The 15,611-nt window shown below is 42.4% G+C and overlaps 1 protein-coding gene across 1 annotated transcript in view; it reads right to left on the bottom strand.

Annotated features, from left to right (window-relative positions):
* The window catches only part of btaf1 (BTAF1 RNA polymerase II, B-TFIID transcription factor-associated), a 55,184-nt gene that overhangs the window by 25,733 nt on the left and 13,840 nt on the right, over positions 1 to 15,611 (bottom strand). The window contains exons 9-18 of the mRNA XM_072436255.1: positions 15,322 to 15,411; positions 15,148 to 15,243; positions 13,560 to 13,736; positions 11,480 to 11,620; positions 4,748 to 4,872; positions 3,712 to 3,832; positions 3,290 to 3,394; positions 2,017 to 2,166; positions 1,233 to 1,375; positions 39 to 213 (exon numbers count right to left, since the gene is read on the bottom strand). Coding sequence (XP_072292356.1) covers positions 39 to 213; positions 1,233 to 1,375; positions 2,017 to 2,166; positions 3,290 to 3,394; positions 3,712 to 3,832; positions 4,748 to 4,872; positions 11,480 to 11,620; positions 13,560 to 13,736; positions 15,148 to 15,243; positions 15,322 to 15,411 — 1,323 coding nt within the window. The remainder of the gene's footprint in view (positions 1 to 38; positions 214 to 1,232; positions 1,376 to 2,016; positions 2,167 to 3,289; positions 3,395 to 3,711; positions 3,833 to 4,747; positions 4,873 to 11,479; positions 11,621 to 13,559; positions 13,737 to 15,147; positions 15,244 to 15,321; positions 15,412 to 15,611) is intronic.

Here is a 15,611-nt window from a genome sequence, read left to right as displayed (position 1 = left end):
CACCTAAAATGTGACAGACTAGCACCAGAAGTGCTCACCTTCTGCTGCGCGGCCCACTCGCACAGCACCAGCGCCACGGCGATGCGCTGCAGGGCCGACTTAGAGTTCAAGTGGAAGAGCAGCAGCTGCCCCAGGGACTCGGCCGGGCGCATCTCCTGGGACGAGGCGTTGAGCTGAGGGTCGCAGATGCACCGGCACAGCCCTCCCAGTAACCTGCGGACGAGAGGCGGGCGAGACATTCAGAGCTCGCGACGGAATGGAAAGTCAAATTAAGACGCAATTAGCAAATCGTTTCTTCCACAAACAACTAAATATCTTTGTTTTATTCTGCATAACAACAGCTAACCTTATATTTGAGCTCTGAAATAAATGTGCTAGCTGCGTCAATTTGAAGATTATTTGGTTAATCATTAATTGTGATAATTCTGGACAAAATATAATCATAAACGAGTCAAATTAGGTAGAGTACACCTAAATGTATAGTGCTTTTTATGTGGATGCTAATACTTTATCGTTTTCATAAAGCTGCTCACATAATATTCGAATGAAAGAAAATTAAGGATTTTGGTTTTGTTGTGCATCAATAAAAGTGATATTTGTTACATCTTGGTGCTTTTTCTCACAATAATAGTAACAAAAGCTCAATATTAAACTATTTGTTTTTGGTCAATTCTCCTGAAATTTGAACAGAATCCAATTATTAAAGTGTAAATCGCAATTCCAATCGCAAACCTTGACAGAAATATTGCACCCCTAGTTACATTACATTTAACAATGAGGACTAAACAGTGTGTGTTGTGTGAGATTATTGTGTTTGTAGTGATTAATTTACCATATTTTCCGGACTTTAAGTTGCATCTTTTTTCATAGTTTTGGCCGGGGTGCGACTTATACTCCAGAGCGACTTATGTGATATTATGAGTTATTTTCACACAACCACAAGAGGGCGCTCTAGGCTTTAAGCGACACAGAAGAAGAATCTGCACTTCCTCTACCTCTGGAGTTAGTAGAGTTGTTTATAAGTGACACAGAGGAAGAAGAAGTCAATGGATTTAGTGATGAATTTCCTCCCAAAAATGTGACTTATACAGTAGGACTTATACTCACTCCGGTGCGACTTTTACTCCGGAAAATATTGTACTAATAGATGCCTCGTTTGTATGCAAGCAGATGTCTCCCGGGATAAATAAAGTCCGTCTCCACACCCGCCTGCTGGAGGTCAGTTCACTCACTTGGCGGCCATGAGGCGGGCGCGCACCACCACGTAGTCCCTGGTGACCGAGTCGTCCGCGACAGTCTCTGCTCCCGCGATGTACTCCTGCATCGTCTCCTTCACCTGAGCGCAGCCCTGACGAGCCTTCACGCCAGACTTGTCCTAAAGCGGGACACAATTGCAGTTTTGAAGGAGCTGCGGACCATTTATTGTCATGTAATTAAGTCAAACGTGAACATGGAGGCCAATGAGATCCCTGTGCACCGTCGGCGTCAAATAATAAGAGTAAATTATTCTCAAAAAACAGGAAATGCAGCTGTTAGCATGCGTTTGTTAGCGTTAGCTTGACGGCAAACTCTGCTTTGGGCTCTGAAAGTCGTGAAAAGTGCTTCTAAAATCGTGGTGAGTGATTTGGACTGCATCAGGAAAGTTACCGTATTTTCTGGACTATAAATCACACCTTTTTTCATAGTTTTGGCCGGGGTGCGACTTATACTTATACCCCAGAGCGACTTATGTGATATTTGTTATTTTCACACTTGCAACTGCATTTCATACTCCAGTGCAACCTGTATATGTTTTTTTCTTCTCTATTATGCATTTTTTGGCTGGTGCAACTTATAGTCCGGAAAACACAGCAAGTTCAGAATAAAACTTCGAGTTTCCACGTTTTGAGAAGATAAAAAAATAGGTAAAGCACCTTTCAAACAGGACAGAACTGAGCTAAAGTCTACGCCGTGTGAATTATTACCCTTCTTTGTTCCCGTTTTATTTGCATTAAGTGAACAAAACCTCGGTCTGACCTTAGAGCGAGCCTTGACCTCCAGGAGCATGTTGAGGTCGATGGGGATGTGCGAGGCCTGCATCATGAGGCAGAGCCAGGAGCCCATCCACGGACAGCTGGCGGCGACCACGAACTGCTGAGGGGCCTGGGACAAGAGCTCCGTCCAGACCTGGAGCACAGCAGAACATCAGAGAACAGACCGGAGAACCACGAACACGACAGCTACAATCTGTGCAAACCTAAGCATGGACCCAAAAATAGCTCTACATCAGCCTTATATAAACTTAAGTGCAAATATTACGAAATGCTCAGCGCTAAGAGGCCAGTCAGTCATATAACACAGACAGAAAACACTTTGTCCGTAGGTCAGTTTGATCTCTCCACATGAACAACAACAGAACATCTTCAAGTTCAGACGGCGACCTGCAGATGACCTCTGTCCGCTGCTATGGTAACGGCCCCTGTAGATGTTTAACAGACCCCTCCCGCCACCATTCTAATTAAGTTTTACGAGCACGTCTCCGCCACAAGCAGAGGTACTTTTGTGCTTGTTGTTGAAGCTGGAATAAACTTAGCCTAAAATAACAGTTTGAAACTGAATTCAAATGAACTCTGAAGAGCCATTTCTTCTCCCAAGATGTAAGTCCAAACACAGCTGTAAATACGTGAAGAATTGTTTAGTAAATGTTTTAAATGTGTGTCATTAGTGTTCTGCTGGTCTACACATAAGAACGGAAAATCACCAGCATCCTCTGGTCATTCTGGACACACACAGAGGGCCTCCATGTCTCATATGTTGAACCAAAGAACTTTCGAGACAGCTCCTAGTCTCTCTCTTCATAATCCGGTGCTCGTCTATGGCGATTTCACTTTAAAAACTGCAAATCGCCCATATCATGCAAAATAGACTTTTCAGAGCTTTTAACCTTCTTACAGTGCTATTGGTGCCTCATATATGTGCCCAAAGTGTTTTTTTTTTTTGATTGATTCCTGCAGTTTTTAGCGAAAGTCCAGTCTATATCCTTCTCCTCGGATCGGATCTGCAGACGAACGGGTGCTACTCACATAATCACTATTCCCTCCCAATATCAACTTAAGAAACGTCTTCGCTCTTCACACTCTGGAGGTCATGAACGATCTTTGCACGTAATAAGATGTTGACCGATCGTTCAGAAGGATTTGTTCTAAGTCTGGAGTTGAAACGTTTAACAAATCACAAATCAAACAAATGTGAATGTTTTTTTATGCCAATTTCTTGTCGTAATAGTTTACTATGCGTGACATTGCCAAACCTTTTGAACCAGCTCTAGGATTTCCTCGTTGCTCTCCAGAATACAGCACTGGAAGATGTGCCGCAGCATGTCCTGGAGGATTGGGTTTATCCACAGGGAACAGTTCTAGAGAGGGAAACGGAACAAAAGACGGATTTAATTCAACTCACCGTCGTGAAAATGTGAAACGCCTCGAAGCAGAATCCACCGCTTCATTTAAACCGTCAACGGCTTGTTTAGGTAATCGAGAAAGTTTGTTGAATCCAATTACCATCCAGTCATGTTTTCAACTTGAATAATGAATAATAACGCTGCAGCCTCCATTAAAACTGGAGAAAAAGTCACATTTCACAGTTTTCTAGTGACGCAAGTTCAGGCTTGTTATGCTTTTTATTTAATGACTTATAACGTGCTCCGTTACATCTGCAGTGTCGTGGTTTTACCTGGTCCGCTTTGGATAACAGTGTGAAGAGTGTTTCCAGAGCCGCTCTTCTCACGGAGGAAATGGTGTGTCTCAAGAAAGGCCAAACCCGAGGGACCAGAACCGTTAACGACTGCTGCATGCTGGGAATACAGAGAACGACAGAAAAATGCATAAACAGCAGCACAAACGGCTCATTTTCACATCTACTTTATCATAAGACTCACGAAATGTACATTCACGCAGTTGGTGTCACGATCATGTTTTTGACAGACGATATATCGCCTCTGAAAATATCTCGATAAACGATATTGTTGAGCGCGGCGTTATGTTCTGCTGCTAATGTAATAATTCAAGTCAACATTCTCTTTTGTTTATCTTTAATAAACTGCACAGAATAAACTTAAACCAAAGTCCAGTCTGGGAACTCTTCAAGTCAATGTCCAGAAATTCCCAGCATCTCTTTTATATTTGCTATAAAATAAAGTATTGTAGTTGTAATAATATTATATTAATTATAATATTGTATTGCTTTTTAAAAAGTTGATTTGAGGTAGAATATTGAAGGTGAAATGTTCATTCTGGCCAAAACTCGACATTGAAATCAGCCGATTGCCAGAAAGTGCAGAGAACCATTCCACTTTAACCCAGAGGAGGCGCTGTTGGACATAATCATCAGCACGTATAAAGCTCTAAATGTGCACAAATTAAATTAAACATTCATACTTTGAAGACGTACAACTCCAGTAGGTGGCGGTAAATGGACCTTTTGCACATTTTTTGCTGACAAAAGCCATTAAAACACAACAACATTATGGGTAAAACTTGCCAACTCTAGACTTCTAAAAACATGTTGTGAAAATGCTTGTGACTCATTAGTTTCAGTCTTCTGCCAAACGCTGATGCTCGAACAAAATCGATAATCGTGCCGTCATCAGAATCACTATTGGGCATTGAGCCTTTTTTCTCGATATCAAAAAATGGAGATAGAAATGTTCGTATGTTTGCGGCACGTCCTCTCAAAGACCTGGACCTGGAGGACTCTGCCGGGGACCCACCTGCTTTGGCGGACTTGAGGGTACGTGAGCAGCAGCGAAAGCATGGTCATGATGCTGTTGGTGGAGGCGGTGAGGTCGTCCAGGTCGAGCAGAGCGTCCCACAGAGTGTTCACGATGAAGGGCACCTGAAGAAGACGAGGATGAAGAGGGTCAGAAGAAACCTGGAGCACGGCGAATGGGCTCAGGTAGAAGAGAGAGAGAGAGCAGGATTCTCACGATACAACACGTTTAGAACCATAACAAAGCCAGGGAAAACTATCATCTAAAACAATTATCTTTGGATTAAATCTGGTCTTAAAACGTGTTAGAACTTGTCTTAAAAGGTGCTGCTTCCGAAGAGTGCACACGCTTTTTTTGCCCGCTCCGCTTGCTATCGCTGCTTTCCTTATTTATTTTGCTTTTTAATCAGTTTTTGTCTTCCAAACATTTTTGCTTTAGACTTTTTCAAGTAAACCAAGGATTTTAAGAACATTTTTCCAGTTTTAACAACATATCTGACGCCAGCGACATGTCCGGGAGAAGAAGGGAGAAAGACTGTGAACGCTGTCGGAAATATCAACAAGAAATTAATGAGCTGAAAACACGGATATTTGTTTTGGAATCTGAAAAAGTTCTTCACGATACCATTCCTGTGTCAACCGACGGTAAGAAGAGCACACTTTTTACAAGAAAAACTGCTACTTTCAACCTAAACCGCAGTGACTCTGTCGTTTCCAAAACTGTCTAAAAACCAGAAAGACCAGGCTGTTTCTTGGAACAAACTTGGAGCAAAGCCTAAACGATACAAAGATAACGTGAAGTCACCTAAAATACAGCTCACCAACAGATTTTTACCACTTTCAGAGATGGAATTAAATGAAAAAAGGAAAGATGACGTGGCCAAAATACAGCAAGGAGGATCTGTGCCACAAGCCAAGGTCAAGATTGTTTTAGTTGGGGACGGCGCGATAAGTCACGTGACGCATGAAAAGATAAACACACATTCTTTTCCAAGCGCCACTGTTTCTGAGATAACGTCACTCCTTCCAAATATTATGGCTAAGCATGGAGGAGCTAAACAGCTGATTGTGCAGGTGGGTGCAGTGGACATGCGGCGGGAACAGACTGAAGTTTTGAAAAAAGACTTCTTGAAGTTATTCGACGTGCTTGATAAAATGGAAATCAAAACATTCATAAGTGGACCTCTTCCAAACATCGACAGGAGGATAAACAAGTTTAGCCGGCTTCTTCAGCTGAACACATGGCTGTCCAAAGAGTGTTCCCCGAGAGGACTACACTATATTGAGAACTTCTATCTATTCTGGAAACGAGAGGACCTGTTTAAGAGAAATGGCCCCCACCTATGCAGAGGTGGAGTGAGGGTGCTGACAGAGAACCTGCTCCACGCTCTGAGGCATTGGACGGGGCCTGGACAGGGTCCTGAGCAGATAGTTGGAGAAGAGAGGAATGAGAGAAGAATTCCTGCTCCCTCAGCCAGAGACCGAGCCAATGTTTCAACATCAAAAGCACCACAACCTCAGCCTCCACCAAAGGATTCATCAGCAGCTGCTCCACCACCACCAGCAAAGGATTCAGCTCCAGCTGCTCCACATTCACCTCCACCGCCTCCAGCAAAGGAACAATCTTCAAAGGCCTTGGACCCATCTGTGACAAGCCCAACAACATCCCTGTCATCGCCCCTGCCTTCACACCAGCCCTGGGTTCCCCCTGCAACATCTACTCCCACTAAAGATTCATCATTCTCCTTCTCATCTCCACTCTCACCCATGGGCCTCCCCAGCCATTTTGAAAGTCTGATCAAATCAGGCATTAAGATGGCTCCACTCACGCCCAATATAGCAAGGATTATGCCGACTACACCAACAAAAGCCCCACCACCCATCCCCCCTCGCCTCTCACCTGGTGCCAAACTCTCCTTGGCTACAAAAGCCCCACCACCCATTCAACCTCGCCTTTCACCTGGTATCTCCCATAGCTAGGATGCACTGGGTCTCAGCGTTGCCGGGACTTATTGTCACATTAAAAATCAAACCAACCCGGGGCCCTATGTAAAAAGAGCCCCCCCTAGTGCTATTTCTGTAGTCACATCATCACACAGATGGAAAAACAAAATGCGAGTCAGGCCCAATCTGAGAAATGTGATTCATATTCCCTGTGAAAAGATAAAGCCCAGTCCCACTGAAACTAGTCTGAAACTTGCTGTGCTAAATGTCAGATCCCTATGTAACAAATCTCTCTTAATTAATAATTGTATTTCTTCTTATAATCTTGATTTTATGTTTTTAACTGAAACATGGCTTGACAAAAACACAGGAAATGTAGTTCTGATAGAATCTGCTCCACCCAACTTTAAATTTGAATCTGAAACACGAGAAAACAAAAAAGGGGGTGGAGTCTGTGCTGTCTTTAGAGATGAAATAATTACCCGCAGGTTGTCTTTTGGGGTGTTTATCATTTGAGTATGTATCCTTTAAAATGGAGCTAAACCGGTCTCCATCCATTCTCTTCATTGTTTTATACAAGCCTCCCCAGCACTGCCAAAGTTTTATTGATGATTTTACTGAGATGCTTTCAGTCATATGCACAGACTTTGATGGTTTGGTCATTACAGGTGATTTTAACGTGCATGTTGATAATATTTGTGACAGAAACGCTATAGAGCTTGATGCTGTCCTTGAAACCTTCAGTCTTACTCAGCATGTGAGAGGCCCCACCCACAGCAAAGGACACACTCTAGATCTCATAATTACAAAGGGGGTAAATATTTCAAATGTTAATGTGATCGATGTTGCTCTGTCTGATCATTTCTGTGTCTTCTTTGACCTGTCTGTTTCTCCCCAACCTCCGGTTGGTCCTGCAGTTGTTCAGAGGAGACACATAAGTGATGGCACAGGTGCACTGTTTATGGAAATGATAAACTTTGAAAATGTCTCATGTTCTAATGTAAATGATTTGTTGAACTCTGTTACATCTAGTGTTTTGAATGTTCTGGACACCATCGCCCCTATAAAGGCTAAAATGGTTTAAAATAAGCAGAAGGCGCCGTGGAGAAATGATGATTCGGTCAGGGCACAGAAAAGGGAGTGCCGCAGGGCCGAACGGAAATGGCGCAAGTCAAAGCTCCAGGTTCAAAAAGAGATTTACAAAGAGAAGCTGAACATGTACAACCTAATCTTATGTAGAACTAGGGAAAGATATTTTTCTGAAATAATTGGAAGCTGCAGTAACAACTCGCGTGTCCTGTTTGCCACAGTAAACAGATTAACAAACCCTCCAGCTCAGCTGCCGTTAGAACTCATTTCCACATCCAAGTGTAATGAGTTTGCATTATTCTTTAATGACAAAGTTCAGGGCATTAAAAATGCTATAAATCCCACAATGCAAAAAATTACCCTAAAACCACCAAGACACTTAGAGCTAACTCACTTTGCACCAGTAACTGACAAAACTGTCCATGAGATCATCACCAGTCTGAGTTCATCTACATGCTGCCTTGATGTGTTACCCACCAAATTTCTAAAGTCTGTGCTGAACAGTTTGTTAGCACCATTCACTCACATAGTTAACATGTCGCTTCAATCTGGAACATTCCCAATGTCTTTGAAAACTGCGGTCATAAAGCCTCTCCTAAAGAAGAGCAGTCTTGATGCCGCAGTACTGAGTCATTATCGGCCCATCTCTAATCTGTCATTTTTGGGCAAAGTCCTTGAAAAGGTTGTTTACCAACAGCTCACAGATTTCCTCTTAATAAACAACTCATTTGATGTTTTTCAGTCAGGTTTTAGACCTCATCACAGCACTGAGACTGCTCTTGTCAAGGTGACAAATGACATCCGCCTGAACACTGACACGGGCAAAGCCTCAGTCTTAATTCTGTTAGATCTGAGTGCTGCTTTTGACACTGTCGATCATGGGATCCTCTTACAGAGACTAGAGGACTGGGTGGGCATCACTGGCACTGCCCTAAACTGGTTAAGGTCCTATCTGGAAGACAGGAAGTACTTTGTTGAAATTGGTAGCTGTGTCTCAGACCACATGACCCTGACCTGTGGAGTGCCCCAAGGGTCAGTCCTGGGTCCCCTTCTGTTCAACCTCTACATGCTGCCGTTAGGACACATTTTCACTGCGTATCAACTGACCTATCACAATTATGCAGACGACACTCAGATCTATGTTTCACTATCGGCAGGTGACTATGGACCAGTAGATTCACTCTGTCACTGCATCCAACAGATCAGTTTGTGGATGCAAAACAACTTTCTCCAGCTGAACTCAGACAAGACTGAAATAATCGTTTTTGGCCCACAGAAACAAAGAGAAAGTGTTAGCGGTCACCTCCAGAGTCTCGCTCTAAAACCTACAAACCAAATTAGAAATCTGGGGGTAATAATGGACTCAGACTTGAACTTTAATAGCCACGTCAAATCAATAACATCCGCAGCTTTTTACCATCTAAAAAACATTGCCAAAATCAAAAATATAGTGTCAAAACCAGATTTAGAGAGACTTATCCATGCGTTTGTCTCCAGTAGATTAGACTACTGTAACGGCCTGCTCACTGGTCTCTCCAAACGAGTTGTAAAACAGCTGCAGTTCATCCAGAACGCTGCTGCTCGGGTCCTGACTAGAACCAGGAAGTATGAGCACATTAGTCCTGTTCTCAGGTCTCTGCACTGGCTCCCTGTGGCTCAGAGAATAGACTTTAAAGAAGCTCTGCTTGTGTTCAAGTCTCTCCATGGCCTAGCACCAAAGTACATCTTGGATATGTTAGTGCCATATGAACCATCTCGGACTCTGAGGACCTCAGGGACCGGCCTCCTGCTGGTGCCCAGAGTCAGGACAAAACATGGGGAATCTGCGTTTCAGTTTTATGCAGCTAAAATCTGGAACAGTCTTCCTGAAGATGTGAGACAGGCTTCAAATCTGTTCAAATCTAAGCTAAAAACAGTTTTGTTTAGCTGCGCATATGACTGAAAGGATTTTTTCTTTGCACTCTTCTCTTTTGTTTGTGATTTTATTAGTTTAGAAAATCAGTTGGATTGATAATTTTTAATTTAGTTAATTTTATTGTATTTCTGTTTCTGTCATTTCTTTGTGATTTGAATGCATTTTTCCTGCTGTGAAGCACTTTGAATTGCCTTGTGTATGAAATGTGCTCTACAAATAAACTTGCCTTGCCTTAAAAAAAATAAATAAAAAAAATAATTTTAAACATAAAATAAAAAATCCAATAACAATAAATTCCAACCGTCATAAAACATGTCTTTAACTGTATTAGTTTTTATTAGTAATTGTTATTACCATGATCAGAAAAAAGAGCTCGTCTTTTCATAAAACCTCGTTTGAAAGTAAAAATGTAGAAAAAAAAGTTGTAAACTTTCAATTATTTTTGTAGCATTTTTTCAATAAACTACAGTAAAACCTCAAATATCAAATTTAGCATTTTGTCAAAATAAGTTATGATACTATGTGAAGTTTGATACGTTGCACTCCATTTTTGTTAATGCATTTTGTAAAATTAGCTCAAATTATCATCATAAATAGTCTTAAAATGCTTTCGTAGCCCGTAGCTTTGTTGGCGTCATATTATGCTGAATAAAGACCTTATATGACACGCTCTACTTCTAGAAGCTTCTACCACGAATGGCTCAAGCCGCACTGCAAACACTTTTATGACACGTCTGAGGAATAAAGTCTGGCGGTAATGCAACACTCGGATGCCAACCGCCATAAAACAACAACAACAACAACAACAACACTTTTATGACATGACTGATGAGCTAAAGACGCAGTCCCTGAACGCTTGTCAGAAAATTCCCGGTTTAACTGACAAGTTCCGAGAGGCTCTTCAAGTCGTAACGGGTTTGACTTGAAGAAAGAAGCTAGAAACTGTCAGGACTTCAACCGGTGACGCTAGGACTCAAAGGCGTGTTTGTTGGAGCTCGTTCTTCCTCCTGGACTGTTGGTTGACCAGTCAGTCCCTCCTACATTCTGTTCAAATGGGTCCAGAATACAACCCAGTCGCTCCAATATCCAAAGGCAGTGATTGACAGGCGGATTAACCAATCAGACAAACGCACTGCCCGTTCTTGGCTAAACAAACATGGCGACTTACAAGGAAAGAACAAAAATAACAGATTGATAAACGTTGTCGACTTCTGCCGAGTCAACAAGCCACGCACTAAACTCTGTAAATCTGAGGTAAATGAAGTTATATCATTTGTTCCGAAAATATCTGAGCGATGTCTTCCGCATTTGAGAGACACGTGACACAAATTAGCGTCCGTGGTTCATGCTTGGAGAGTTTTTTGACGCTCCTGAATGGTCCGATTCCAGACCCTTCTGCATTTGAAAAGAATGTGGGAGGGACTGGCTGGACAGGCAAGACCGCTGGAGCTCTTGGTTTCAAGTTGGTTCCTCTGCTCACATAGTTAAGTTCAGGTTACGCCAGCTGTGCAGAACGTGGCACGCTGGGTAATAAACCTGCAACAGTCAAGGGCATATACTTTTTTCGTCCCACGCGAGCCTCGGTTGCCTACTTTCTATCGTTTTGGAGGGAGAGCAGAGTGTTCAGAGAGAGTAGAAAGAGACAATGAAACACAGCTTCACAATAAACGCAACATTAAATTATCTGGATTTACGATATGGCAAAACGTCTATCGATAGCGGCCCTCGTTAGCGGCCCTCGTTAGCGGCCCGTCGGCCTTTTTGACTTCCTGGCCTTCGTCTTACTTTGGCGGGCAGCAGCTGCACCAGGCCGTCCACCACGGGGATGAGAGCCGACGCGGCCACAGCCCTGACGTCGTCGTCCAAGTCCTGCAGGCCCACGGTGATGGCGGGGAGCACCCGAGGGAGCAGCGTCGAGATCAGGTCCTGAACGACAGGCAAAGAGGAGGACATAAGGGGACAGAACATCATCTAATACCACAGTAGTACAGCCTTTAATACAGTGCAGTTTGAGTGTGGGTTTGGCTCAGATTAAACGCACAATTCTTTGTTAACTCTCGAGCAAATTCACTGCATTCAACTTTCTGCTGTTATCCGTAAATTGACGTACTTTCCGCACTATAAAGGCGCACTTAAAAGCCTTAAATTTTCTCAAAACAACAGTGCGCCTTATACCGTATTTTCCGGATTATAAATCGCACCTTTTTTTCGTTTTGGCCAAGGGTGCGACATAATCTTATATCTATACTTATACTCCGGAGCGATTTATATGTGATATTATTTGTTATTTTCACACTTGCAACTGCATTTCATACTCCAGTGCAACTTGTGTACGTTTTATTTGTTCTCTATTATGCATTTTTTGGCTGGTGCAACTTATACTCCGGTGCGTCTTTTAGTCCGGAAAATATGGTATATGGATTCATTCTGGTTGTGTTTTACTGGCCTTGAAGCAATTTTGTGTGGTACACGTTTTGTTTCTCTTAAAGCGGCTTATATTACGAAAAATTATCGAAAATTGACCAGGGCGTCTTATAATTCAGTGCGCCTTATAGTACGGAAAATACGGTATCATTAAAAATGTTACTGTCGAGTGTCGTAGAATGATTAAAATGTAGAAATATAGTGTCCACATTTGAATACTTTTCTACGATTGAACACTCCTGGACGAATGAGGGATGAAAACAGAGTACCAGCGTCGGATTACCGTATTTTCCGGACTAAAGTCGCACCTTTTTTCATAGTTTTGGCCAGGGTGCGCCTTATACTTATATACTTATACTCCGGAGCGACTTCTATGTAATATTATTTGTTATTTTCAAACTGGCAACTGCATTTCATACTCCAGTGCGACTTAAATATGTTTTTTCCTTTTTTATTATGCATTTTTTTGGCTGGTGCGACTTATTTAATTAGCTAGTTAAATAAAGCAGCCTCTGGATATCCACCTGCTTTAAATGAATATCCTAAGTATTTGAAATGGAGGAGTGCCACATTTATCTGCAGTGTTGATCCTTTAAGATGAAAGCTGGTGTATCAAAGGATTTGGATCCAGGAGGAAGTGTGTGGACTTCAAAGGATGTAAAATAACCCTCGACACGACCCTGTGGAGCTACAGGAGCGTCGCCGTAAACACGTGAACTTAAATCTCTAAAGAAAAGACCTTACGCTCGTCTCCACGCTTCAAATCCATATATTCAGCACTGAAGCTCTACAGTGTTTTTGAAAATGTAACAAAATGTTCACCGTTACCTTTTGTTAGTTTAAAAATTGTGTATTCGCCAAAAACAACACATTAAAACAAGGCCGCTCAACATAAGGCCCGGGGGCCAAATCGGGCCCTCCCAGTGATTTAATCGGGCCCATGACCCATTGTCCAGGTATTAAACAAATGGTTTAATTCTGGTCCTGGTCCTCGTTTTAATTCTGCTATAGACCCGTTTTGATTCTGGGCTAGTCCTGGTTGGTTCTAGTCTTGTCATTTTCTAGTTCAGTACTGAAGGGCTGATGAAGGTTGATAAAGCCTTTTGCATGTCATTTCTCACAATAATCAAATCTATCAGTTATTGAAACAGTGTTGGGAATATTTGGTTGTTATTGTAGTGTCGTGTTGAAGTTAAAAGGCTTTGGCCCGGTTTTGACGCTGGAATTCTCTCCCTCTCCTGCTGCTCCCCACACTAAGCCACTCCCCCTCCTGCTGCTCCCCACACTAAGCCATTCCCTCTCCTGCTGCTCCCTGAAATTATCTCACAAAGGCAAGCATTTAAAAAGTAATCATCCGTGTGCTGTAGCGTCCAGTTAGCGTCCAGTTAGCGTCCAGTTAGCGTCCAGTTAGCGTCCAGTTAGCGTCCAGTTAGCGCGTTACCTGCCGCACTGCCAGGGCGTACTTGATCCCCAGCAGCCCTCCGTGTCGCACCTCCCACTGCGCCTCCTTCAGTAGGTTCAAGAGCACCTCCACCGTCATGGACACGCCCTCCTCGGTCATGTGACGCAGAGCCACGCCCAGAGTCTGCGCGCACGTCTCTCTCACTGGCGCCACCACCTGGATACAAGGAGAGTAAATTTTAACATTAATACACACATCATCAGAGGGGGGAAAGTAGCCAAAATAATTACTTCACTTATACTGTAGAACTTTCTTGGACCACTACTTCGTACTTCTACTCAAGTATTTGGAGAAAGTACTACTCAAGTAAGAGGAACTGTAAAAGGTCTGATTCATAATTTGAAGTTTATGTACTGAAAGAGAAAACGTTAAATAAAAACACAATATAGAAGGAAAAGTAAATCATTGTACATTTTTGCAGGGTAAAATTAAATACCGTATTCTCCGAACTATAAGTAGCACCTTTTTTCATAGTTTTGGCCGGGGTGAGACTTATACTTACATTTATACTTATATACTTATACTCCGGAGCGACTTGCAACCGCATTTCATACTTCAGTGCGACTTATTCTTCATTACGCATTTTTTTGGCTGGTGCGACTTATACTCCGGTGCGACTTATAGTCCGGAAAATACGGTAATAAAACGAAATTGAGGAGAACCAAAATTTTTCCCAAATAGGGCTGGGCGATATTCCAAAAATGAACCTTGATATTGTTTTTAAGTATCCTGGTGACAATATTCAGTAGATGTTATGTCATTCCACCAGATATGATTTAAAACATGTCTTTGAATGTATTAATTGAGGTTTAATCGTCAGAACAATGTTAAATGTCTGTAAAATCAAACAAAAGTAAAAATATTGCTTAAAAGTGACCATAACCTTTTCATTTTTATTTATGACACTTCATTGTTTACACCACTATAAACAGCACCGCTCGACACTAAAACCTTTCACATCTACAAAACAATATTCACAACATTATGTAAATTGTCCACTGCTACTGGTAATTGAATTAAAAAAGTACTCGAGTAAAAGTTCTAGTCACCCTTAAGCAGCTGGTTGTGGAGAGGAAACGAGATGCCTTTCCAACAGTTGAGCTACATTTTAGATGAGCTTAGCAAAAACGTTAAAAAAAGGACTAGGTAATCTGATCCGGGACCTTTAGCAAACAGGAAGTCTTTGTCGACTTCGGAGAACTGAAGCGTTGTAGCGTTTAAAAGGAAGTGTCTGCATTTGTCGCACTTTTTTTAAAATAAATGCACCAGGAACAAGGAAATCATCGTAGCTTCGAGTACAACCGCGTATTAGTTTACAGAATCAGGCAATGACAAGGCTATAAACAGAGCCAAACAGACACAAACTTAAAAGATGCATAATGTCATCACAGACAACTTCAAAAATATCTACACTTTCCATGTTCTTCTCGAATCGTAAAACCTCAAACCCTCTCGTTAATATGCAAAGCGAGGTCGTTAATGTCGGCGTTTTCCCCGCTCGAGCTCGGCTTCGTGCGCTGGCAGAAACGAGCTTTTAAACATTCGAATCATTAACCAAAACGCTCACCTCGTCCGACACGAAATCGCCAAACCGGTCCAGGGCGAAGACGCACAGCAACCGGATGACCAGGTCCTCGATCCACTCCCGGTGCTGCCGACACATCTGCGAAAAGACCGGCAAAAATGTCAAGTTTAAAATTCTAGTCGAATGAGAGTTTATTTTGGAGGAGTAATTGGAGACCTGGTCGGCGGTGCTTCCCACGAGTTTCCCTCCTCCTGCTCCGTGGGACTTGAGGATTTCTCGGAGGCCAGTGCCGGCGCCGTGACGAATCTGTCGAAGAACAAAACACATTTTGATTAAGTTAGGAAAACGACAAACGGTCATAATGTGTGTGTGTGTGTGCAACGAGTTCATTAAGTAGGTTGCGTAATGAAATGCAGTGTCATTTGAACTACGGTTTTGTTTCGGTCTTAAATGGAGACAAAATGTAGGGTCTAAACGTTGAAAAACAGGGAGTTTGGCTCTATATT

This window comes from Eucyclogobius newberryi, unplaced genomic scaffold (assembly GCF_026437365.1).
Source record: "Eucyclogobius newberryi isolate DKJ021-1_F unplaced genomic scaffold, fEucNew1.0.hap1 SCAF_8, whole genome shotgun sequence".
In the NCBI taxonomy this organism is placed as follows: Eukaryota; Metazoa; Chordata; class Actinopteri; order Gobiiformes; family Gobiidae; genus Eucyclogobius; species Eucyclogobius newberryi.
Note: the sequence above shows the minus strand (reverse complement) of the source record. Positions and strands in the feature narration are given on the sequence as shown.